This window comes from Loxodonta africana, chromosome 9, assembly GCF_030014295.1.
Source record: "Loxodonta africana isolate mLoxAfr1 chromosome 9, mLoxAfr1.hap2, whole genome shotgun sequence".
Taxonomy (NCBI): Eukaryota; Metazoa; Chordata; class Mammalia; order Proboscidea; family Elephantidae; genus Loxodonta; species Loxodonta africana.
The window spans coordinates 35,234,933-35,261,298 of NC_087350.1; the positions used below are offsets into that span (position 1 = coordinate 35,234,933).

General features: G+C 40.6%; 1 protein-coding gene across 1 annotated transcript in view; it reads right to left on the bottom strand.

Annotated features, from left to right (window-relative positions):
* Positions 1–26,366, bottom strand: part of OSTF1 (osteoclast stimulating factor 1) — a 63,770-nt gene that overhangs the window by 10,534 nt on the left and 26,870 nt on the right. Inside the window, exons 2-7 of the mRNA XM_003407349.4 lie at positions 20,656–20,702; positions 11,167–11,217; positions 7,334–7,397; positions 5,278–5,331; positions 3,512–3,619; positions 2,534–2,583 (exon numbers count right to left, since the gene is read on the bottom strand). Coding sequence (XP_003407397.1) covers positions 2,534–2,583; positions 3,512–3,619; positions 5,278–5,331; positions 7,334–7,397; positions 11,167–11,217; positions 20,656–20,702 — 374 coding nt within the window. The remainder of the gene's footprint in view (positions 1–2,533; positions 2,584–3,511; positions 3,620–5,277; positions 5,332–7,333; positions 7,398–11,166; positions 11,218–20,655; positions 20,703–26,366) is intronic.

Consider the following 26,366-nt stretch of genomic DNA (forward strand, 5'->3'; position numbering starts at 1 on the left):
GGCCCCAATGTGTGCAGTCAAACATACACCCCGAGGCAGGAGACTGGATGATGCTTCTCTGGAAAAGCTGAACAACCCCACATGGGGGGAAGAGGGCATACATATAAAACTGACTGGTATTTGGGTGTTGCATAGCAAAACAAGCAGGACCTCACCACCTCACCCTCCAGGGAAGCCCACTAGCCACCAGGCTCCACCAAGCACATGGATCTTCCAATCACACTTAAAAATGAATGGATAGGTAAAGAACTAGGTATTTGAAGAATGCTTCCAATACACAAGGAAAGACCAAAATAAATGGATCTCTGTCCTCTGGTATAGATGCCCTGTATAACTTCCTCCCTTTGAGTGAGGGTGGGGGCAGTGAAAATAATAGGATATTGTTCCCATGATTAGGCTTCTAATCAGTTAACTTGAATTCATCAAAAGGGAGCTTATTCTGGGTGGGCCTGACCTAATCAGGTGAGTCCTGTAAAACAAGGTGAAGAGAGCTGTTTTCCTGCTGGCCTTGAGGGAGAAAGCAGACAGTCATGTTGTAAGCTGCCTGTGGAGAGGGGCTGCCTCTAGAGGCTGAGGGTCTCAGTCCTACAGGCACAAGAAACTGAATTCTGTCAACAACCTGAATGAACTTAGAAGAGGACTCAGGCTCCAAATAAGAACTCGGCCCCAGTCAGCCCCTTGATTTCAGCCTGTGAGATACTGAGCATATAATCTAGCTATACCATGCCTACAATTCTGACCTACAAAAACTTTGAGGTAGATGAGTACTGTTTGAAGTCACTAAGTTTGTGGCAATTTGCTATGCAGCAACAAAACTAATACAGAGCTCTTGGGAGTTAAAAAGACAGTCAAGATAAAACATAAAGATAAAGGTTAGAAAAACTAAGAAAACTGGAGATTCAACCCAAGAGGTCCAACATCCTACTAATAGGCATTCCAGAAACAAAGAAAATGGTCAAATACAAAGTATAAAAGAAATAATACAAGATAATTTTCCAGGCTGAAAGAACTGACCAGAGTCATCAGGAAAAGACACACAGTAAGGCACATAACCATGAGATTTTGTAACACCAAGGATAAAGTGAAGATTTTAAAGTGAGGAAAAGCAGATCACACATGAAAGAATGGGGATCAAAATGGCATCAAAACTCTTAAAAGCAACCCTGACAGTTGGAACACCACAGAGCCACGCCTTCAAAATTCTGAGGGGAATGATTTCCAACCTTCAATTCTGATCAGCCAAATAATCAATCCCAAACTCCCTTCTCTTGGGAATCTGCTTGAAGGATGTGCTCTCAAAAGAAGGGAGTAAACCAAAAGGAAGACACGGGATCCGGAAAACGAGGAGAACCAACACAAGAGGTAAAGGGCCACAGAAACCAACTTGCTGAGATTAGAAAGTGAGGGTGGGAGGCTCCAGGAAGGATGATTCTAGGCAGGTGGAAAGAAAGTAATTATACATTCAGGAAAAGTACGTTAAGAGACTATAAAAGTGTAGGGAAAGGGGGAAGTTTTTGCTTAGGGGGCACTGAGTTTATGTTAACGGTGGTGGAAAGATCTGGAAAAGGATATTGTGGATGGCTGCACAACTTGAAGAATGTAATCAATGTTACTGAATTATACATGTAGAAATTGTGGAGGTGGCGTACATTTTGTTATGTATATTTTAATGACATACACAAAAAAGCTAAAAAAAGTCAATAAGTACAGAAACAAAAAAGTTATTTAAGGAAGGAATATAATAGATGACTTGTCTTAGCAGTGAACAATAATTAAATGGTCATAATAATATAAATATTATATAGGAATTTAACCCAAAACTGTGATATGATCACATGTGAAGACCTGTGAAAAGGCTGGGTGCTGGGATGCTGAAGATGAGAGTTGGGAGTCAGTAGGGACAGCTGATGAGCTAAAACCTTCACCTATCATACAGGAAGCCAAGTTGATGTCTCAAGCCAACAAATTACTATGAATTACAAGACAGCTCCATAAGCATATTCGTTAGTAACATGGAGGTAATTAAGCACAGGAAGAAATAACTACATTTTTTACACAAATAATGCACACCTTCTAAGTCTGTTTGCCAATGGCTCCCTTGCCCCTCAAGGTATTTTCATAAGTGTGATATGCTAATTTTTTTATTTTTCACAGCAACATGTAAAAAAACCGGCATGGCACTGCTTATGAAAATACCTCGCAGGGGAAGGGTGCAATTGGCCCAACAAACATAGAAGGCATGTATTATTTGCATAAAAATACAGTAAAAACTAAAAGTGGGATATGAGAAGGGGTGAGACAGACATTCTGTGCTTTGTACAATTTGAATTTTAGTGCAGTAGTAATTTTTAAAGTATGGGCTTGTAGTTATTTTGATAAAAAAATTTATAAAAAAATAATAAATGGGAAAAAGCCAGTTCCAAACACCAAGACAGAATTTCACATGCCTGTAAGCTTTACTAGGTGGGTAAGCTGCACTGTATTAAGAGAACAAGGCAGGTGTGCTAAATGCTGGCAGGGTTGGCAGTCTCACCTGTTGGTTCAGTTCAATATTTGGCTGAGTAAATAGCACTTCCACTATATCTGAAATTCAAAGGGAAAAGATAGTTTTTTTTAAAAAGAAAAAGCCTGACAAAATTAGGCATACTAGTTTTAAAAGCAAGGTCTCTTGAGAGGAAGCTTCAACTTTAGTCATTAAGAGAAGATTCTTATAAAACTTTTAAGATCTGTGTAAACATAAAAACTTAAAAGATTTAAAAAGTGGAATTATTTATGGAAAAGTTCTTTTTTCCAAAGAGTTTTAGCTACTGCATTTCCGCATGACATCTATTATATAAATTAGTACTCATATAACTAAGTTGTGTTACATTCACTAAAATAAAATAGGCTTCTTTTGGGAGGTAGTCATAAATTTCCTTTGGCTATGCTTTTCAATCTTTTGGGCTCTTGGTTTTTCATTGTTAATAAGTTTATTTTGTTGTTGTTGTTGGGATAGGTATAAAATAAAAGAGTGGCAGATTTTTGGCCAAGCTGAAATACAGCTAGAAATTCAATTTATCATTATTACTGATTATAATAAAGTATCAACCAAATCACTCACTTAAGCAAATGGAAACAGTCTTCCTCCTGAATTTAATAGCTTTCCTTAACTTAAAACATAAATCATAAAATCGTGACTCCTAAAAAGCTAAGGCAGAAGAGCCAATCCTGACCCTTTCTCCTGCAAGGTTAGCTAGCTTTGTTTTCATATCGCTGCTGTTTTCCTATAACTTTCCTAAGAGAGGAAAAGAAGTTTCCAGTCTTTCAAGTGGGGTAGGTCCATGCAGTGAGGCTGAATGGCCACATTTATACCCAAGTTTTGTAGAGCTTCCAGGAGCAGGGCTTTCGGCTGATGTTCTAAAGAATTTGAAAGGCTGACCAAAGTCTTTTTTCATTTTTGTAAATCTCCCACCTTACGTGAGGCACATTTTCAGCAGCATAGACATTTATGATAATAAACAAAATGTAATACCTGTGTGACCCCCGTGGCAAGCCCAGTACAAGGCAGTGCTTCCAGCTTTGTCCAAGCCATTAACACCGACTCGGTTGTCCAAACACTCTCTCAACCAGCTCAAGTTGCCTGTTTGTAAAAACACAAGAAAAAGGTTTTTTATTATTTTCGTCTTGCTTTAAAATCAATTTCATCCTGCACAAATCTTCTTTTGCAATGGATTAATCAGCAAGTCTTCAATTAAGACATGCCCTCTAATGCATTCCTTATGGTACATTCTGACTTGCAGTTTATCAACGGAAACCATTAACATCAATTTTTAATGGTAGGTTAATGGGAAGACTTGCCTAAATGGGCCTACTTAAAGTATTTCTGCTCTGCAAAAAACAAAAAAGAAAAATTGTTTTGTTTTCTTTGTGAAATTCTGCAACTTAGTGAAAAACACTCAAACCTAAAAATAAGCAAGCACTGGGTTTTCTGGGGTTTATTGATATTCACAGAGCCCCAGTAGTTCATATTCATATTTAAAATGTACTTCAGTTCTTACAAGAAAAGAACACTAAATAACTACTCAAAGCTGCTTCTCTTAAATATTAATTTAAAATCCTCAGGCTAATGCCCTAAGTATATAGTTTATAAGAAATTTAAAAAATATCGGTTTAGTAGTTCTACTTAGGCCATAATCTAAACCAGCAGTTTCCTTTTGCATGTTCAGATTTCAAAAAGATCTACAGCAGCATTTCTCAACAGCAGCACTATTGACATTTGGAGTCAGATAACTCTTTGTTGTTGGGGGCTGCACTGCAGGATGCTTAACAGCATCCCTGGCCTCTACCCAAAAGATTCCAGTAGCATCCCCCCCACCGAGTCTACAGAAGTTGTCAAATGTTCCCAGGGCTTTTTCTTTTTGGGGGGTGGGTAAGGAGCAATCACCTCCAGCTGAGAACTAATGATCTAGAGGCTGAAGCCTAAGGTACAGGCCCATCATCATTTACTTATTCAACCACCCCAGGCTCCTCCCTGTTGTCTATGACAGCTGCCACCTTCTCCTCCTCACACGCACACTTACTTACACAACACCAACACTCTCCTAAATGCTGTTCCTCCAGGAAGCCTGCACCCTCCTCCCCTCCAGTCAATCACCCTGGCTTCTAGAGCCTGTTTAACTTCAACACACTTCAGTTGTTGGGCTTACCATACCATATTGTAATGATCTATAATACACCTCTCTCCCCTGCCAGGCTTTGAGCTCAGGGAGTCACAGTCCAGGCCTTTCCACTTGCCTCTCCCCATTACAGGTAGAACTCACTACTCAAAAGTGTTTGCTGACTGACATTCTAAAATTAAAGTTACACTTACCTCTCTATGGTAACACAAGTCAGAACAGAGATTGCTTCTGAGGGAGGCAGGAATTAATTGGGAAGGGGCACGAGAGAACTTCTGGGGGTGATATAAGTGTTCTAGGTCTTTGAGTGTTGGTTTCATGGCTGTATACAATTGTCAAAAACTCATCAAACTATGGTCATGTGCTGCATAACGTCCCTTTGGGCGACATGTGACCACATGTAAGGCCATGGTTTTTAATATAATAGGCTTTATGGGTGTTGGATCATAACTACAGGTTGTATGTAAGTCATACGCTCATAACCCAGGGACTGCCTATATATAACGTGTTCACACAACGTCCAAATCACATAACAGCCTATTTCGCAGAACATATCGTGACATTAAGCGATGCATGACCATGTATACTTAACATCTGTGCATTTAAAAAGAATCACACCTACCTCTTTTTGCAGCTTCATGCAATGGATTGTCAATGGATTCTGCCTGCTCAGCCACTAGATTGAGAAGAAAAAGTATACAGCCAAAGTGAAGAGTGCCAACCAAAAGCTTTCACTGAAGCTACTCACTGGCCAGGGAGTGCCAGGGCCTTCAACACTGTTGTGTTGTTTCCCAGACGTTGTTTGTTTTCAAAATTGCAGAAAACCAAACTGACATTTCCCACTTTAAAAGATGCCGAATTATGTGTTACATGAAAGAGACCAAGCAATAAGGCAATAACACAGCAATTAATTGGAAGGTAAACAAACAATAACAGGTCCATGATTGCCACTTTACTTATGTGCTTAAAGGACAAGTAAATTTGGAAAAAACACAAAAGAAAGCATTTAGCATTCATTTTTACATTCTGTAAAACACTGTTTCTAAGATGTCTGAAAACAACTGTTTCCCCGTGTGTGGGGACGGGGGGGGGCGGTGGTGGTAGAGGGAGAGGACAGTTTGCTTCCTGTATTCAGAAAGGACAACCAGCATCCTCTAAGGAAGGTATATTCACTGTTGTCCAAGTGAATGAAGGCTGCTCCTCAAATGCTACTTCTGGCCCACCCCCTCCCCACCATTAAAGAGCCATAGGTAACAATTTCTGGAACACAGGGGAGGGCAGTGGTGGTTTGGTGGGAGAATTTTTGCAGGAGATACCCTACTCCACGCACCCCATGCACAGCCACCACCTGTCAGTGGATGCTTGCATGTTGTTTTGCTGTTGAACAGGTTTCAATGAAGCTTCCAGACTAAGAGGGACTAGGAAGAAAAGCCTGGCAATCTATTTCCAAATGTCAGCCAATGAACACCCTATGAATCACAACAGTCCAATCCTGTTGTGCACAGGGTCGCCACAAGCTGGAGCCCGACTTGATAGCAACTAACAACAAAAAAACACAGGTTACCATATCCATGATCAAGGTTGGAAGTGGGGGCCTGATAAAGGTGTATTTGGGATTTCAAAGACTTAGAAGAGTGTAGAAACGTTTAAAGCCTTCCTTGTTGAAGAACAGCACTGCCCTTAGACCAGGGCTGGTGAGGCCCCTGAGCTTTGAAGTGCCTTCTTTGATGTTTTCTAAATCCCCCTCCACTGCTTGGGACTAGTGCCTGATTCCAGCCCTATTGATCTAAGGATTCATCTAATGCTACAGTTGAAAGGGACTTAGAAGTGATGTAAATCCAACCTTCTCGTTATACAGACGGAGCCCTGGTGGCACAGTGGTTAAGAACTTGGCTGCTAACGAAAGGGTCGGCAGTTCAAAACCACCAGCCAGTCCTTGGTAACCCAATGGGGTAGTTCTACTCTGTCCTATAGGGTCACTATGAGTTGGAATGGACTTAATGGCAATGGGTTTGGTTTTTTGTTTTTTCATTATACGAATGAGAAAACGGAGTCTCAGAGGTAGTAGTCACATGTCTTAACCAAGGCCCCCTGAAATTAGGAAGTGGCAGAAAAAGAATTAAAACCCAGGCCCCTTGTGTACCTGTGCTCTTTTTACTTTCCTTTGCTGTATTTTTACTTTACTCTGCTAAGTATTTTCGTCTGTTCTATCTTTCAACTGGAAGCAGCTTCAGGGCAGAGGCAAAGCTCCCCCAACTGCAATGATAAGCCATTTAATAAACTTCACTGCCCCAACATGAATTAACAAGGCTGGGTTCTTTGATCACCAAAGAAAGGGCTATTTAAAGAAACAATCTGTGAGATTTTGTTTAACAGAAAAAAAAAATTAGGTCTAAGAGATGAATGAGGTAAAATCATAAACATTTTCTTGAAAACTTTGAGTTTCTTTCAAGATTATGACATTCTTGAGACTGTGACTTCTACAAGCCAAAGAGTCAGCCAAGGAATCTGGCGGCCATGGCTATTTTATTAATAAGAGGCTCAGGAAAGGGGAAATGTTCAGGACTGGCAATGCCTCCTTTGATTTCTTAGCCATAGCAGCAAGAAGGGCCTCAGGGACCAGATAAAAGAAAGTGAATGAAATCTAGCCAAAGTGAAGTGAGTACCGCAACACTTACCATAGTTGCTTGGAATGAGCCCCGTCCTGCCTTTGCACGTGCCTTTCCACCAATTGGTATCACTCTGGTGAAAAAAACAGTTAAATGAACTGGCATTAAATCCAGTTTACATTCAAATCACCTTTAAAACTATCTGGTTCAGAGAGTGTACCTGTTCTACAAAACGTGCATCGGCCCTGCCCACATTAACCAAACTTCTTCACACTTCGGTTATGGTTGGTCATTCCCCTCATCACTAAATTACAAACACACATACATTTGCCTACAAGTCAAATACACTGCATTACAAAGCCTCAACAAACAAACAAATCAGAGAGATAACATAAAAGAGAAGAACAAAATTGCATTTAGTTTAGACCAGACATAGAATTTTTTTGTCCAGAGTCTATAATTTCTCTTACCTCCTAGATACTTCTTTTTAGGGGGTGGGGGAAGCTCCTATTTTACCTTCCTTTTTTTTTTGGTTTGTTTGTGTCTTAGTCATCTAGTGCTGCTATAACAGAAATACAAGTGGATGGCTTTAACAAAGAAGTTTATTCTCTCACGGTGAGTAGGCCACAAGTCTAAATTCAGGGTGTCAGCTCCAGGGGAAGCCTTTCTTTCACTCTCTGGCTGCTCTGGAGGAAGGTCCTTGTGATGCGTCAGTCCTTGGGATGCATCAGTCTTCCTCTGGTCTGGGAGCATCTCAGCGCAGGAACCTCAGGTCCAAAGGATGCGCTCTGCTCCCCGCACTGCTTTTTGGTGGTATGAGATCCCTGTGTCTCTCTGCTTGCTTTTCTCTTTTATATCTCAAAAGAGATTGGCTTAAGACACTATCTAATCTTATAGACCTCATCAGTATAACTGCCACTAATCCACCTTATTACATCATAGTGATAAGATTTACAACATATAGGGAGATGACATCAGAAGATAAAATAGTAGACAATCAGACAAACATACAAGGCCGAGTTGACAGATACTTCTGGGGGACACAATTCAATCCATGACAGTTTGTTTGTTTTGGGGGGAGTGTTGGTAATTTTTTATTTTTATTGTGATAAAATATATATTAAAAGAAAACATTTGCCATTTTAACCAATTTTACTTGTACAATTCAGTATCATAATTACATTCACTATGTTGTACAACCATCACCACTATCCATTTCCAAATGTTTTTCATCACCCTAAAATGAAACTCAGTATCCCTTAAGCAGTAATCCCCCATTTCTCTCTCCCTACAGTTCTCCCAGTAACCACACAAACTTTTGACTCTATGTATTTGCCTATTACTGATATTTCACATAAGTGGGATCCTACAATATTTGTTCTTTTTGCATCTGTCTTATTTCACTCAGCATAAGATTTTTGAGGTGCACCAATGTTGCAGCATGTTATCTGAACTTTATTTATCTTTACAGAACTTTATTTATCTGAGTAATATTCCATTCGGATAGACCACATTTTGTTTATCCAATTCATCTACTGATGGACACTTGGGCTGTTTACACCTTTTGGCCATTTTGATTAACACAGCAATGAACATTAGTATACTTTGCTGGGGGGGGGGGTAACTTTTTATTATAGAAAAATTCAAAGCTATACAAAAATAAAAAGAATAGTATAACGAACCTACATATTCACATTTCCCAACTGCCCAAATTATTCATGCATTAGTCGGAATTGACTCGACAGTGGGTTTTTGGTAATCTTGTTTCAGATATAGTCCCATCCACAGCTTCTCTCCTCTCCATAAATTCTAGACATAATATTTCATCTATAAATATTCAGTGTATCACAGCTTTAATTTTTTTCAACAATTCTTTAATATCATCAAATATCTAGATCAAAACTCAAATTTCCCAAGTATCCCACAACTTGTGACCAAAATACACTGTGACTGATTGACTGATCTGCCTCTTAAGTCTCTTAATACATAGGTTCCCCCTCCTTTTTTTTTCTTTTTTTTTTTACTCCTCACAATATATCTACTGGAGAAACCAGTTTGTTTGTCCTACAAAGTTTCCAGCAGTCTGGATGTTGCCCGTTGCATCCCTGTGCTATCACTAAAGATTGTTCCTCTACTCCCTGTATTGTCTTGAAATCAGTCCTTAGTTCTAGAGGCTTCATTAGATTCGCATCCTTTTTTTTTTTTTTTGTGGGGGGGGGAGGACTATTTCATAGATTGTGTCAATCTTTTCCATCAGGAAACACATACTGTCTGATGGTCTCTCTTTTTGTAATGTTAGTTGACACCAACAACTGTTATCTGCATCCATCATTTCAAAAGGGTTGCAAAATGGTAACCTCCTAATTCTATTATTTCTTCTTCATTTAAACAGCTGGAATATTTCCTCAAAGTGAAACTTTCCCTCATCAACTCTCAGGTTATCCAGAGATGCAGTTCATAGAGAAAAGGAAGGATAAATGCCGACTCTTTACCTCACCAGTTTTTAAAATAAAAAGTTGGCTCCCTAGCGGTCCCTCAGGGTGAACAATGTTTTGTTGTTGTTTTCTAAGTATCAACAGGAACTCGTGGATTTAAACATATTTAATGTGTTGCAGTCCTTCACAGTTGTTCTCCTAACTGATGCTCAAACTGTCCCATTTTCAGTCAGTAGGAATCTCTTCAAGTGAGTTCCTGAGTCGTTCCAATGTGATCCTAGTAGTCTTTGGTGGCTTCCTTGCTTTCTAATAGCAAATGTTCCAGGTTTATCTTGTATCTTTGCCGCCTCAGACCTGGTATCAATCATTTCTCAAAGGAGCTTTGTTCCTTTTAGTGGGAAATGACATATTACCAGGTTAGTCATTTTTTTCTAGGCCTTTTCAAAGGACAGGAGCAGGAAATGTTTTTATTTTAGATAACAGACATTATACTTCCAATTCAAATGCAGGACTATAGGGTTTTTACTTACCTTCATCGATTTTACATGTATCTACTTTCTCCATGCGGAAAATCCCAGTTCTCAACATTACTGCCCTGTGACTCATTTGCTCTAAACCACAATACACACGCAACAATCTCAGAAGAGCAGCACCAACACTTCCCCAACAAGATCATGACTGAAAATAGTTCACAGCTTTTTCTTTTTTTTTTTTTTGGCAGTTCTATTTGTCCTTCATAGATGTTGAACTAGGGGCGTTCAAATTACTGAGTTTTAACATCACTCGGAATAGTTCCTTTCTGTATGGGTATGCCAAGTGTTGGGGTATAATTAGCTTCATCTGATTCATCTTGCATTTAATTTTTAGGGACCTTTCTTACAATTTAATAACAATGTGAATGTTTACGTGATTTCAAAGTCAAATCTTCAAAACTAGGTATATTATTATTATTTTTTAAATCTATCTTCCATCTATGTATCTATTTATGCTTCCTCTATGAGCCCCTTGCCCCACATAGATAGAACCATTTTTTACATTTTATTTTATGGTTTAATCTTTTGATTTTTTTTTTTTTAATTCAGGCACATAGGTATATGTATATTCTTAGGTAAGTAAGAGCATAATATACATTTTTTTCCACCTTGCTTTTTTCACTCAGCAAAATACACTGAAGATTACCCTATAGTAGATTATACATAGACCTCATTTCTTTTATAGCTACCTAATGGTCCATTTGTTGATATACCAAATTTTATTTATTTTCCTACTGATGGATATATGGGCTACTTCCAATCTTATACTATTACAAATTATGCAGAAATGAAGAACTTGTGCATACGTATTTCTATATAATTGCCAGTGTACACCCACATTTAAATAATATACAACGTTACAAGTACAGGAGACAGTCTTATTTTGGACAACTTTTGTTCATATGTAGTATTACAAAATGTTATCTGGACTTACCATGTCAGTAATGTAGATAATATCACCTTCTTCAAAGTATAATTCATCTGGCTAAAAGAGTGAAAAAACAGTTTGACTTCCTGGGATTTTTCATGAATTAGAATATAATGATTATGATAATAATTATATATATTTCCAATCATAAAGTATCTTTCCAGGAAATGCATTTTTATATACTTAAATCAGCACATAAAACAAATAAAAAACATATGTATAAGAAAAAAATGGAACGGTTATCACCGCATCGACTCTGACTCATGGCCACCCCACATGTGTCAGAGTTGAACTGTGCGCCATAGGATTTCCAATGGCTGATTTTTCGGAGGTCAATCACCAGGCCTTTCTTCTGACGTACTGTGGGTGGATCCAAACACCCAACCTTTCAGTTAGCAGCTGAGCGCATTAACTATTTGCACCATCCAAGGATAAAACATGAACAGAAAGTTGAATTTTTCCTTTGATGAACTTTCAAGGAATTACATACATAACAAGAACCACCACCCCTCCAACCCACACAAGCATCTTATACTCACTCTTCCACAAGAAAAGCATTTTCATGTCAAAATAAATCATCAATAAAGCTTCTTCCTACTAAAATCCAGTGCCTTCGAGTCGATTCCGACTCATAATGTCCCTATAGGACGGAGTAGAATTGCCCCGTTGAGTCTCCAAGAAGTGCCTGGCGGATTCGAACTGCCGACCCTTTGGTTAGCAGCCGTAGCATTTAACCACTACGCCACCATATCTTCCTACTAGGAATTCCAAAAGGTAATACATATCTACTCTTTCGAAAAAGAATAATCATCTAGAATTAAAACCATGACAAATAGCCAGAAACTCGGCTCTCTCCCAAATTATTAGGCCTCAATCCTTAAACTTTTTAATATCAACCTCTGCTATCTGCGTATTTTGAGAAAGCCATTATCATATCACTTCATGTTCAGAGAGAAGGAAGATTTCATAAAGTGGAGTCATTAATCCATAACTGAACCATCAGTAAGGCTAAAGAGCTGAAAGACAGAAAGCAGTAAGTCCAAAAAGTCTAGCGACCATAACAGCTCCAAGGGATTAGTTAATTACACTCAGTTATGCACCCAGCCCTGGACCAGTCAAATGTCGTACAAGCTCTCTGAATAAAGTCAGGCAATTTAATTAAACATCTTTTTTTTCCAGCAGTAGGTAACACCAGCATGACTTTGTGAGGAAACAGAACAATGCTTACTGACAAAGAATTTCAGATACCGGGAAATGTTTATTTATGTTGTCATGCTGAATGAAAAATTTTCACATCGGATAAGATCGCCATTATGCATGAAACACGCATGGAAAATTTTCCAAATTTTCTATCATCAGCATATATTATTTTCATAATTTTGGTGAGGAAAATATCTTCTGATTGTAGTTATTGTTCTGTACAAGTAAAAATTACGCTAGTGAAAGAAATTCTTTCATCCGTTCATTTTTCTTTTTGTTTACCTTCTCTCAGTGGCAGAATTGGGCAACAAGTGACTCTGCAACGGTAATTTATTTAGCTTCAAAGTCGGTCTACGTTATTATTATAACTATTTCCCCTGAATATAAATGAAGACTATAGCTATATCATGTTTTAAACAATCACAATACATGAATATTTAGATGTATTTTGCATTCAAATATAAACATCAGTAAATGATTATTCATATCAAAAAATGGTTGTGTTCCTTTAAAAGGCAAGGTCCTGGAGTGCTTGTCACATTTACAGTTTGATTCACGTAGACCTACATGGGAGTCCCTCGGTGGCGCAAATAGTTAATGTGCTTGGCTGCTAACTAAAAAGCTGGAGGTTCAAGTCCACCCAGAGGTACTTTAGAAGAAAAGCCTGACAATCTTCTTCCAAAAAATCAGCCACTGAAAACCCTATGGAACATAGTCCTGCTCTGACACACATGGGGATGCCATGAGGCGGAACTAATGCGACTGCAACTGGTAGACTTACACGTAGCACTAACTATACAAGGTAGTTAAACCCTCATAGGCCTGCTGACATGCATTTTAATATTATCTGAAACAGGCATGCAGGGGAAAAAAATAAAGATCTCTTAGACTAAATCTCTAATCTTACTCTAAAATTTCCTGATGATCTGTGATCAATATTACTATCACTATGTGATGGATATAGAAAGTGATTAGAGAAACAAACTATTTCCTTAACTATGTCCCTGCTGCAAACTGGACCACTCCCAAAGAGAGGCCAGGAAGAGGACTCGCTCTCCACCACCACAGCATCCCAGCTGGATAGAGTGGCCAGTCCCTTAACAGGAAGGCTGGCAATTTTAACATCATTTGACTATCTCTCTTTTAGATGGCACTAAGCGATGCGCAATGGTTAAGCACTCACCTGCTAACCAAAAGGTCAGCAGTTCAAATTCACCAATCGCTCTCCCTGAGAAAAGACCCAGCGATCTGCTCCCGTAAAGATTACAGCCTAGGAAGCCCTACAGGGCAGCTCTACTCTATCCTATAGATTCACTATGAGTTGGCATCGACTCAATGGCACACAACAACAAGGAATGGGAGGCAGGCAGTGTTGGTTCAGTGGTAGAATTCTTGCCTTCCATGCAGGAGACCTGAGTTTGATTTCCTGGTCAGTGCACCTTATGCACAGCCACCACCTGTCCGGCGGAGGCTTGTGTGTTGCTATGATTCTAAACAGGTTTTATCGGAGCTTCCAATCTAAGACAGACTAAGAAGAAAGGCCTGGAGATCTACTGCTGAAAAATCAGCCAGTGAAAACCCTATGGAGCACTACAATCAAATTCAGTTGCGCATGGGGTTGCTCATGGCTCAGTTTCCCGGATTTTTGAAAGAATTCAATGCCTCGAAGGAGCCCTACTGGTATAGTGGTTAAGTGTCCAGCTGGTAACCAAAAGATTGGTAGTTTGAAAACCACTCCTTGGAAACCCTATGGGGCAGTTCTACTCTGTCCTGTAGGGTCGCTATTAGTCAGAACAGACTCGACAGCAACGGGTTTGGTTTTTCGTTTGGAATGCCTTGAAAAGATCTTTCTTGTCTTAGAGCCGTCATGGGCCACCCTTATTCTGTACTTTCCCATGAGTTAACCTCACCCACTTAGTCTACAATGAATTTTCTTCAATCAGTGCCTTCAAAGAAGTTAAGGAATCATCTCTCTCCAAAGTTTTAGCCTCCTCCTCAAATTGCAAAAGTCAAGTTTGCCTAAATTTCTACATTAAGATCATTCGCCCTTGAAACAAAAGGGCACATAATGAAAAAGTGGCTTAAAAAGCAAAATGCATACACACACACATACCCTCTGTGATTTCTCTTTCTCATAAAAAATAAAGCCAAGAACAGTTAAAACTCTTAATGTCTTAAGTAATTCATGTCCTTTGTGGTTTGGTAAAGTGCATTATTTGGAAAATGTCACTGGGCACGGTCATTTGGATACTTCTTAGTGCTGTGTTGGTTTTTAAATTAATGGCTGTGTGCAATAGTGGTATCCGCCACAAGCCACCATTATTAGGTCAGACCTGTTTTTCAGCTAAGATAACAACATGGCGGTCGATTTCGGTCACGTAAAAAGAGGTCATGCTATTTTTTCATCCTGAGAAATGACAGAGGAAAGCTTGTTCTGTTTTAATCAATAGCTCCCAAATGCACAAAGCCACTACCTGTAAAATAATTTCTTCCAAAAAAACTAGGGGCAGGTTTTCCTAACCTAGCTCTGGAAGCAGTCTACTAAATCCTTCAGACTATTGGTAGCAGTATGGAAGATAAGGTAATTTCATGATTATAATACACTTAGATAGATTTTACCTATAATATTCACATTTTCTATTAAGAAACCACTAGCAGGACACTTAATATAAATTTTCAGTGAGGATCTAGTTTTACATTCCTGGCATCATATTCACGGCATAGAAATGGGAAAACAGTGACACAATCAAGTAAGCACTTCGTTATTTCCAGCTTGTTATTTGGTTTTTAACCACATTCCTCCTTTCATCTCTCCTTGAAGAACCAGAAGGTTTTAGAACAAGTTGCTATCCACTGGGATGTTACAGTGGTGAGTACAAACTTGGTCACGTATATGCCCATTCTAAGGTATGAATTTTGTTGGTTTATGCAAAAATATCTTTTAAGCATGATTTTAGAAAAATTGTGATATAGTTTTGAAATTCTTCAGATTTGTCCATCTGGAGTCCACAAAAATTAATAAATAGAAAAAAAACAAACAAAATTCTCTACAGAAGTTTTTAGTGAACTTTCACAGTGCTTTATTCTGTGCCAGGTACTAGTCTGGACTTTTACAAATACTAATTTAACCCTCCCCAGCAATCATATGAAAAACAACTGGTTGCTGTCAAGTCAATTTCAACTCATGGTGGCCCCATGTGTGTCAGAGTAGAACTGGGCTCCATAGGGTTGATTTTTCAGAAGTAGATCACCAGTCCTTTCTTCTGAGGACTAAAACCGCCAACCCTTTGTTTAGCAGCCCAGTACTTTAACCCTTTGCGCCACCCAGGGACTCCACAACCCTATGAAGTGGGTACTATTCTCATCACCATGTTATAGATGAGGAACTTGCTCCAGGCCATACAACAAGTGCATGGTACAGTCCACACTTAAACGAAGACCACCGTCTATGCCATCTCTCATACAGAAGGGTTATGAGTATAACTGGTGGTCATGGCACATGACCAAGTAGAAAGCTGGTGGCCATGGAAAATATGTCACTCCCTCGCAGAATGCAGTACAACAAGTCAACAGCAGCACCTTACACTTGCAAAGCCCACTTGGCCTACTTCGATTCTCATGACAACCCATTAGGCAGGCCTGGGTCATGGATATTATCTCCATTTCACAATCAGGCTCAGACAGGTTGAAGAACTTGTCCCAAATTACACAGTTCATGGGGGGAGGGCTGGGCTCCTGCCTGAACCTTTGGATTCCCAGTCCAGAGCTTCTCCTGTACACATGGTGTTATAAACCTAGCGACGCTCAGCAAACATTCCATGAGCAGAACAAGGGCCCACTGGCTTCCCTTTGAAGATCAATACACCTCCAGCACACAGGAAGTGTGGTGCTCTCACCATCAAAGCATCTTCAATGGTCTATCCAGTCCACCCAGATCTCTTTTGGATGGGGTGGAGGAATGCAGGGAGGATAAGAAGTAAACAGGGCTGGGCCATGCCAGGACTACCTCCCCTTCAAGCAAGACAGATGCAAAATGGGTTGGCTGGAAGAACCTGGACCTACAGCTGCCCAGTGTTCTATCTATTCAATGAACCACCAAGGTTGGGGCCATACAACTGCCCCCACCTCTACAGGGTAGAAGAGTACCTACAAACTGGGCCTAGGACTCTCAGGGGGTGCTGCTCCTGTTGGCCATAGTCCCTCTAAGTCCAGCTCAGCCCTTTGATCTTTCCTGGTGCCAAAGACCTGAAGAAGCCAGGTCAGTTTGGGATGTACTGCGCTCTATCCACCCCTCTGGAGGAGACAGCCACTGTTTGGTGGGGAGAAAGATCAAACTGGGCTCCCAGCATTGTCCACCAGAAATCCTGACTCAGAAAAGGAATTTAACACTCACCTAGTTCTGGGATGATATTCAAAATACTGAACAACTGGCACAGCATGGGCGCTAACCAGTTAGGATGTCCCATGGGTGCTAGAGGCTGCCTGCTCTGCCTGTCGCTAGCCCTTTATAGCTGGGTTGTGGGGGGATGGGAAGGAGCAGAGTGTGAGGGCAGCAGGCTTGGAGCAGCTACTATTGACCACCAGGTACACACAGGATGGACTGGTAGCACTGCTCAGTGGCCTAGGATTCTGGGGGCCAGGAGTATTAAAAAATACAATTCAAGTTTTAAATACTGAATGTTCAAAAGCCGAATGAATTAAATGTCTGTTTTCTCCTATGCATTCAATAGTAACTAAGAAAACAAAGCAATGGAAAGACTACATCCTGGAGTAGAATTAGAGGTAAATTAATCAATGTATCAATCGGTCAAAAAATATTTGCTAAATCTCTACTGTAGAGCAACCTCTTCTTCTTCTATAGTTGTCATTACTCCTTAATAGTAATGTTATTGTTGTTAGATGCTGAATTCGACTCATGGCAACCCCATGTGTGCAGAGTAGAACTGCTCCATAGGGTTTTCATAGGGTTAGGATCTTTCGGAAGCAGATCAACAGGACTGTCTTCTGAGGTGCCTCTGGGTGAGTTTGAACCACCAGCCCTTTGGCTAGTAGTCCAGCACTTAACTGTTTGCACCACTTAGGGACTCCTTAATAGTAATAACCACTTTATTCAATTAATCTCACTTAATTTTCACTAAAACTGTATGAGATTAGTATTATTCTCATTTTACAGACAAAAAAATGAGGTACAGAAAGAGGTTAGGAAATTCCCCCAAAGTCACACAGTTGCTAAGAGGCAGAGCTGGTCCTAAAATCTAGTGAAGGCTCAGAACCCCTGTGCTCTGCTGCCTTCCTGGACACCGTGCTAGGGAGAAGAATGGAGACACCAACTGTAGAAGTTTAGAGATGAGAAAGGGACCCCATCATTTTCTGCTGGAGTGGGCAGAGAAATCTTTATGGAAGGGGAAGTATTTGAATGCAGAGGGGACTCAGTGCCACGAGTCCAGAAAGGGTTCTGAGATGGCTGTACTATGAGTAAAATCTAGACAGGATGGTCCAAGAAAGAAACAGAGGAAAGCAGGGCTAGACTGTGGGGCACATATCCTTAGTCAGGTGACAGGATCAAAGCAACATTTTGAGGAAATCAGTCTGGGTGGAGTCAGTATGCTGGAAGTTATTAAAGACACAAGGTAGTAAGGAACCAAAGGAGAGACAGGCGGTGAGAAAGGACAAAAGTGATGACCAATAGGACATTGTTGGAAGAGAGGAGGAAGAGTCAAGAGTAACCTCAGACCTCAAAACCGAGTACATGCAAGTCTCATTCTAGGGTCAGGGAGGCAGCAGGAAATGGTCTACTCAGTGACTGGCCTAGGAAGAGAGCTGAGGACTCTACTCCCCACCCCCAGCCTCTTCAGGGGTCATACAACCTAGGAAACAACTAAAAAAGATGACCAGATCAATGAAATGATGGCTCTCCCTGTGGATGGGGGACACAACTGCTGGGCCTCACACTTCCCTTCTGTTCCCCAGCCTCATCAACACAGGAGAGATACGCCTGGAACCTCGTGGTGAGAAGAATAAAAAACTGAGAGAACTACCCCTACTCACCCAACCCCTTCTTGTTCCAGAAACATTTTAAGTACCAAGTCTTCCGAGACCTCATCTGAACACACGTATTCCTTACTAGCTATATGACTTGCTGCCATTTACCGGAATCACCAAGGGGCAGGCTTCAAATATTTATCTCATTTCCAGCCTCACAGCAGAATAGCTAATATTATTCTCGTTTTCAAATGAGGAAATCACTGACAAAGAGGGTAAGTAAATTTACACTGCAAATAAATGGCCACCTTGGGAACTGAAGGCAGGTCCTGCCCTGATTTCAGTGAATCAATGCTCAGTGCCACTTGCTCTGGGCCATCTTCTGGGAGCCTTTGACTTTGGGGGGCCACAGGGTCCAGGGTAAGCATAGACAATGGCAGCGGCAAGCTGGCTGCCACAGACAGAAGGCATTAGTCTCTAGTGTATAAGGAGAAAAGTCATTGCGAGCATGCTTCTTGTCTTGGTTTCTTTCTCCTCTGCCCACTACCTATCTGGACACCCTCCTTCCACTCCTGGTCTCCTAGATGGTTTTCCACACCTCAGGTAAAGTGAGTCTTCTAAAACTTATTGGATCACTTCTATACTTAAAACCTTCCAAGGGTTTCCCACCTTAGCCAGATCATAATTCAAATGAGACCCGTAGGCCCTTCACGATCTGCCCTTCCTCTCCGCCCCCACCTCCCTGAACTCAACTCCTACCTCCCGTGTTCACTGCTTTACAAGCCACGCTGTCCCTCCTGCTATGTGTTCCTTGCACATCGTTTCCCCAGATACACACAAGACTCCCTCCCTCATTTCCTTCAGGTCTCTATTCATACGTCACCTTTTCAGAAAGGCCATCCCTACACACCTATCAAAAATAACACTTAACAATTCCAGGCTGGTGTTCCCATGTCTGACTACCCCCTCTTCAGGTGGTCAGGCAGGAAAACTTGCATTGCACACTGTGTAGTGAAATACACAAACTCCTGGAACATAAAACCAGGTGGAGGAAGATCCTTGGGGTACTTCCTCCACGGTGCGAAGAGACGGGATGTGCATGGAAGTTTTCCACTCCACCCAGACCACCTGTCATGGAACTTTTCCTGTTGTATGCTGTCTTTTGTCCATGAGTAGTTAAAATGGTTTTCACTATCACCAAAACAATAATAATAGTAACATTCTTCCTTCCCTTCACTCACCTCTTTGTCCCTCACCCTTTTCATAGCACATATCAGCCCAACAGTCACCTTCTTTTCTCTGTTGACTGTCATTCTCTCCCCACTGGGATGCAGGCTCCAGGCAATCATTCTTTGTGTAGTTCCCTGCACTATCCCTAATGCCTGGACCAGTGTCTGGCACATAACAAAACCCAAGCCAAACCCTCTGCTGTAGAGTCAATTTCGACTCACAGCAACCCTATAGGACAGAGTAAAACTGCCCCACAGGGCTTCTAAGACCAGAGTCTACGGAAGCAGACTGCTACATCATCCTTCTGCAGAGCAGCTGGTGGGTTAGAACCACTGACCTTTGGTTCACAGCTGAGTGCTTAACCACTGTGCCACCATGGCTCCTTATCTGGTACACAGTAGGTGTTTACTAAAGAATGAATAAACAGGTGGATTTACAGACTGATGACAGAAACTATACCAATGGGAAGTGCATGCAGCAAAGATGTACAAAGGGCTCTGGGAGGTTGGCAGAGGTGCCATTATGTCAGCTTGAGGCAGAAGGGCAAGGGGTGAATCAGGGAAGGTTAGAGTGAGATTCAGAGAGAGGCTAAGAAATGGTCATTGTGCTTTACACAAAGGTCACCTCGTGACCAAAAGAAGGTGGTGTCACCACACTGGGAGAATCAGCACAAGACAGACACGGGACTTTGAGAAAGGGAAGATAAGCAAATCACCCTGGAGCTTAGCTTTCAGACCTCTGTTCTGAGGTGGAAAATGACCTGACTGCCACTTGACTGCAACTGGCTTTTAGGAGTCCCTGGATGGTATAAATAGTTAACTCACTCAGCTGCTAACCAAAAGGTTGGAGGTTTAAGTCCACCCAGAGGCACCTCAGAGGAAAGGCTTGGTAATCTACTTCCATTGAAAACCCTGTGAAGCACAGTTCTGCTCTGACACTTATGGGGTCACCATGAGTAGACATTCACTCAACGGCAACTGGTTTTATCAAAGATAAGGTTGACCATTTAGGCCAGAGGAAGTGTCTAAATGAAATACCTTAGGTTTTTATGTCAGTTTAAAAGTTAAAAAAACGAATACTTACAGTTCGGGGTTCAAATGTATACAGAGCTCTGAAGACTCTAACTTGCCCTAAAATAGAGAAGAGAAAAACAACACACAATCAATTCTTTCATTTCTAAATTTGCTCTAAATGGCATTATCCATTATACCCATCAGAATTCCGTAATTAAAACCCCATGTGAGAAATGTATTTTAGAGTTAACTGCTTTCTGCACAGGAAGTATTTTTAAATTTTTGTTAAATGAACACAAGAATAAACACACACCTCTGAGGGCTACTTTGCTTCCTCCTTTCTAGTAGCAGGAGCTACGGAATTTATCATACTTACCTTCTTATCCCATATAGAGTCCTTCCAATCCTAAAATCTAACTTAAAAATATAAAGGTGAGCATCTTAACACAAAAAGATATCAATGTGGCAATCTGCAGTGATTTAATATTCTTAAATTAGTGGCTTAGAATTTTACTTTTACCCAAAAAAAAGAAAATACTATGGAGGAAAAAAGTACCTGTCATGGACTGAACTGTGTCCCCCCAAAATATGTGTCAACTTGGCTAGGCCATGATTCCCAGTATTGTGCAGCTGTCCTCCATTTTGTGATCTGAAGTAACTGTCCTCCATTTTGTGGTATTCTGTAATAAGGAAGGATTAGGATGGGGTATATCTTGAGCCACATCCTTACTAAAGGGTGTGACTCAAATCACAGCCCTCACAGCCTCACCCTCGCTTCAGTCATGCCTTTTATCTTACAAAAGATAAAGGAAAGAGGACAGAGTAGAGAGGAGGAGACTTCATCACCAAGAAAGAAGAGCCAGGAGCGGGGTGTGTCCTTTGGACCCGGGGGTCCCTACACTGAGAACCTCCTAGACTTAGGAGACAGAGAGCTGTAACACCGGAGACGGCACAAGATGGCAAGAAGTGGTGGCAACGAACCAGTAGCAGCAGAACCAGGAGACCAGCAGGAGTCAGCACAGTGGGTGTGCCGACCCATGGAGCAAGAGAGCTGAGCACCTTCGGGAAGGAGGCTTACTGGTGGAGTGGGGTGCCTCCAGGCACTTGTCGGTGGAGCCAGACTTGCCAACCCAAGGAGCTGGAGAGCTGGACACCTTTGGGCCGAGGCACACTGGTGGGGTGGGGTGCCTCTGGGCACTTATCAATGGAGCTAAAGAGCTCTATAACACTTGCCTCAGTAGGGCAGGGGCCGGGCCAGGCTGAGGAGCCAAGGGGCTGAGAGCCAAGAGAAATAGAAAGGCCGGCCTGTGGGTATGGCTGAGAAGCTGTCCTGACTGAAAAACTGTATCCTGAGTCATTTCTGATCCTGAATTGTAACCTGTTATACCTAGACTCACGGAGATCTCCAAGGAAAGCCAGGCCCACAGATGTTGAAAGGAGACAAAGACTTTCCCCAGAGTCAACAGAGACAGAAAGTCTTCCCTTAGAGCTGGTGTCCTGAATTTGGATTTCTAGCCACCTAAACTGTGAGAGAATAAACTTCTGTTTGTTAAAGCCATCCACTTGTGGTATTTCTGTCATAGCACCACTAGATAACTAAGACAGTACCCATAGGAGAAATATTGATTTCATAACTTCCCCAGAGAAGAAGGTATAATAACTAAGCAAAGATAAAGTCATGTTCATGAGTGTTGTCCGCCGTTCTGCCAACCAGTGGCTTTCTTTTTATGTCCCTCTTCTCAGTTTCCATAACACCCAGTATTATAGTCACTAAATAGCCGGCCTGTCTCATTTGAGGGCACGAACCTTGACTTGTTCAATTTCCAAGTACCTACCTGGCATATGGAAACCCTGGTGGTGTAGTGGTTAAGTGCTACGGCTGCTAACCAAAGGGTTGGCAGTTTGAATCTGCCAGGCGCTCCTTGGAAACTCTATGGGGCAGTTCTACTCTGTCCTATAGGGTCACTATAAGTCGGAATCGACTCGACGGCACTGGGTTTGGGTTTTTTTGGTTTTACCTGGCATATGGTATGAACTTTATGTTTCCTAAATAAACATATAAATAAATGAACAAACTCAAAGAGCATAGGAAAAAGTCTACAGTTAACAAGAAATGGCCTTTTATGAAACAAGTAGATTTAGGAAAGGTATTAAAATAGAAAGAAGACTACCTATTTAGAATGTGTTAAGAGTTCACAGTTTCAGCACCAGATGAAACTTTAGAGATCATCTTGTACACCACATCATTGAAAACAGTGGCCTCCAAAGTGGAATACAAGAAGAGTAATTCGGAAATTATTTATATTTTTACCTTATTCTTTTTTCACTCCTATTTTTTAATGTTTTATGATATATTAAGATCCTTGAGTGGCACAAACAGTTAAGCGCTTGACTGCTAATCAAATGCTTGGCCGTTTGAACCTACCTAGACATGCCTTGGAAAGCAGGCCTGGTGATCTGCTTCCAAAAGGTCAAAGCCTTGAAAACCCTATGGAGCAGTTCTACTCTGCACATGTAGGGTGGTTGCTGTGAGTCAGAATTGGCTTGAGGGCAAGCAACAAGAACATGATATATTGGCATGACAGCATACACGTGTATGTATATGTATGTATATATATGTATAATCAAACACACACAACTTATACATATACATTTATCGGGAGTGAGTACTCAAAACCTTTGGCTAATGGAATGTAAACATTGTGAGGACAGGTATTTTTTGTTGTTTTATGAATGATATATCCAAGCACCTAGCACATCACCTGGCACAGAGAGGCACTCAATAATTCACTGAATGAATGAGTCATGGATAAATAAAGAAATTGCATAGACTATTATGCAATCAAAGAAGTCTGAAGCCATTAGTTTAGAATAGTGCTGTCCAATATAACTTTATGCAATGATGAAAAATTTTTGTATCTGCACCAGTCACATGTAGCTCTTGAGCACCTAAAATGTGACTAGTGTGAATAAGAAACTAGGTTTTTAGTAGTATCTAGTTTTAATTAAACTGTTGCATGTACCTGGTAGCTAGCATGTTTAGTGGTACAGGTTTAGAATATCAGAAAATTGAAAATGACTTAATGTCTGTCAAGGGGGTACTATATAAATTAACTCTGATTTACATAATGATCATACAATAGACAGTCATTTTAAAAGGATGCTGCAGACAATAGAATTTCAAATTCTCATGGACCCTACACTTTCTGCAGCCATGAAGGCTGGATGAACTACCCCCGAGACTACTGCCCTGAGATAATCTTTAAACCTTAAACATCCTCTGAAGTCTTCTCAAAACTAAGCAATAATAAAAAAAAAAATCCATTGCCATCAAGTTGATTCGACTCATAGCGACCCTAGGAGTCAGTATGAACAGAACAGAGCAGAACTACCCAATAATGTTTCCAAGGAGCACCTGGTAGATTTGAACTGCCAACCTTCTGGTTAGCAATCGAACTCTTAACCACTACGCCACAAGAGTTTCCAAAACTAAGAAACAGTTTAGCTTAATTAAGTAAAAAAAGTGTGCCTTGAGTATTATGCTCTTTTAAGAACTCTCTATATGGGATCAAGCTGACAAGAGTAACTCAAAGATTAGATAGAAACCTTAGGGGGCAGTGAGTTTGTGTTAACAGGGGAGGAACAACTCAGAAAAGGAGGGTGAGAATGGTTGTACAACTCGAAGAATGTAATCACTGTCACCGAACCCTACGTGTAGAAACTTGAATTGGTGTGTGTTTTACTGTGTATATTCTCAACAACAACAAAATAAATAAAATTAATTTTAAAAAAAGGAAACAAAAGGATGCTGCAGACATATCCACAAACACTGACATGGAAAAAAGCCTACAAAATATTTAGTGAATACAGCACGTTACAGAGGAGTATTTCAAGTGCCACCCCATGCATGTTAACAAAACACACTCACACACCCCTTGAATGATACCACCAATTATGGGGGACTTTCACATTCAACTTGACACGTATTGTTTAGTTTATATCCATTAAATGGAGCATGTGCTAATTTTATGATCAATGAAAACAGTAAAGATACTGGATGGGCAGGGATGGACCATTCTTTCTTTCAAACTTCCTAATACAGAAGAGCGGTTTAGTGTAGTGTGTCTATTTTTGCGATTTGAATTCCAGGACCACATCCCTTCTGCTCTACGAGGTAGAGGCTGAGAGAGAAGCAAAAGCGAAAACTTTTTGTTGTTGTTGTTTGGAGTCTGCATTTACCCGCGCCCACATAGCATGGAGAAAGGAAACATCAGATGGAAGGAGGAGATACCAGGAGAAGTATCTTCTGCTGACTCAGATTTTCTCTCTGAGAGAGGAGATTAGTTATCTTGATTACTTCAAAGTTTCCAAAGAGAAGTTCCACAAGGAAGCAGTCCACTCTGGAGGAAAATCAAAAATGAGAGCACTTTCTTGTTTCCTTGAAGAAAAGGCAGCCCACGTGATATGCTGTTGCTGATTTTCAAAACAAGATACAACATCAATTTTAAAAGCGTCACTACAATTCAATATAAATTAAAGAACCTGAAGACAGACACTGGAGTATGCTTAAACCACTGAGTTTTGTGACTGTACCTTTCATGGTTCGCTTACTTCAAATGCTCATAACTGAAGAGAGGGGAAATTTTCTTTGCTTTCTGATTTAAAGTGAACACCTGACAATCCTCAGGCTATTGTGCAAGGAACATTCTATCTGTATAATGCATACTTTCACATATGCAATCATACTTATTAGCCTCTTGTGGATCCCTTTTAACCCACACACTACAAAAATTGTCTACCTCAACTTATTCCATTTTCAAAATTAAATCAAATGGAAATGAAAGAATGCAACACAAACAGCCAGGGGATATGAAAGAAATGCATTAAAAAAAAAAGAAAAATAGATGACTTTCATGATCAGAGTTTAACAATTCTGGATATTCTCTCAAGAGATGAATAATGAATGACAATTCACTGATTATGTTTATTTAATGAAGGCTCATTCACAAATGATGTAAAGTGGTTGGCTGTGTCCATGGACATGCAGGGAGGCTCAATTACATGGTGTCTTCAGGTTCCTTTCATCTTAATCATCTTCTCATGAAAGTCTGGTTACATTTAATAAAGGGAGAATGTGCCGCTGAGAAGACTGTGAATTACCAGAAATCACGCTGGGATTCACCCTGAATTAAAATTGGAAAGAGGCTCAATTTTTTGTCTGACGCTTCATGTCTCTCTAGCATGGACTAGCACGTGAATAGCATTAAAGATTTGAGTACACGGATACCCTGCTAACTCAGAAAGAACTGAAGCCACTCCTGAAGTCCACCTTTCAGCCGAAGATTAGACAGGATTATAAAACAAACAATAACACGAGGAGGAATGTGCTTCTTAGTTCAGCCAAGTATATGAGACCAAACAGGCAACACTTGCCCAAAAGGAAAGACAAGAGGGTGTAAAGAGTCAGTTAAACTGGAAGAATGGACAAGGAGAACCCAGGGTGGAAAAAGAAAGGAGAAGAGTGTTGACACAATGCAGGGATTGCAACCAGTGTCACAAAACAATTTGTGTATAATTTTTTTAATGAAAAACTAATTTGCACTGTAAACTTTCAATTAAAGCACAATAAAATTTTAAAAAAAAGATTTGAGTAGGGCTGGCCTCTTGTAAGCAAGATAAGCAAATTCCTACCACACCAGCAGCAGCAGCAGGCCCCTGCTGGCTTCTCACTTTGCTGAAGTCTCGCCTTGCCAGCCACACCTTTCATTATTTTCCCTCAGC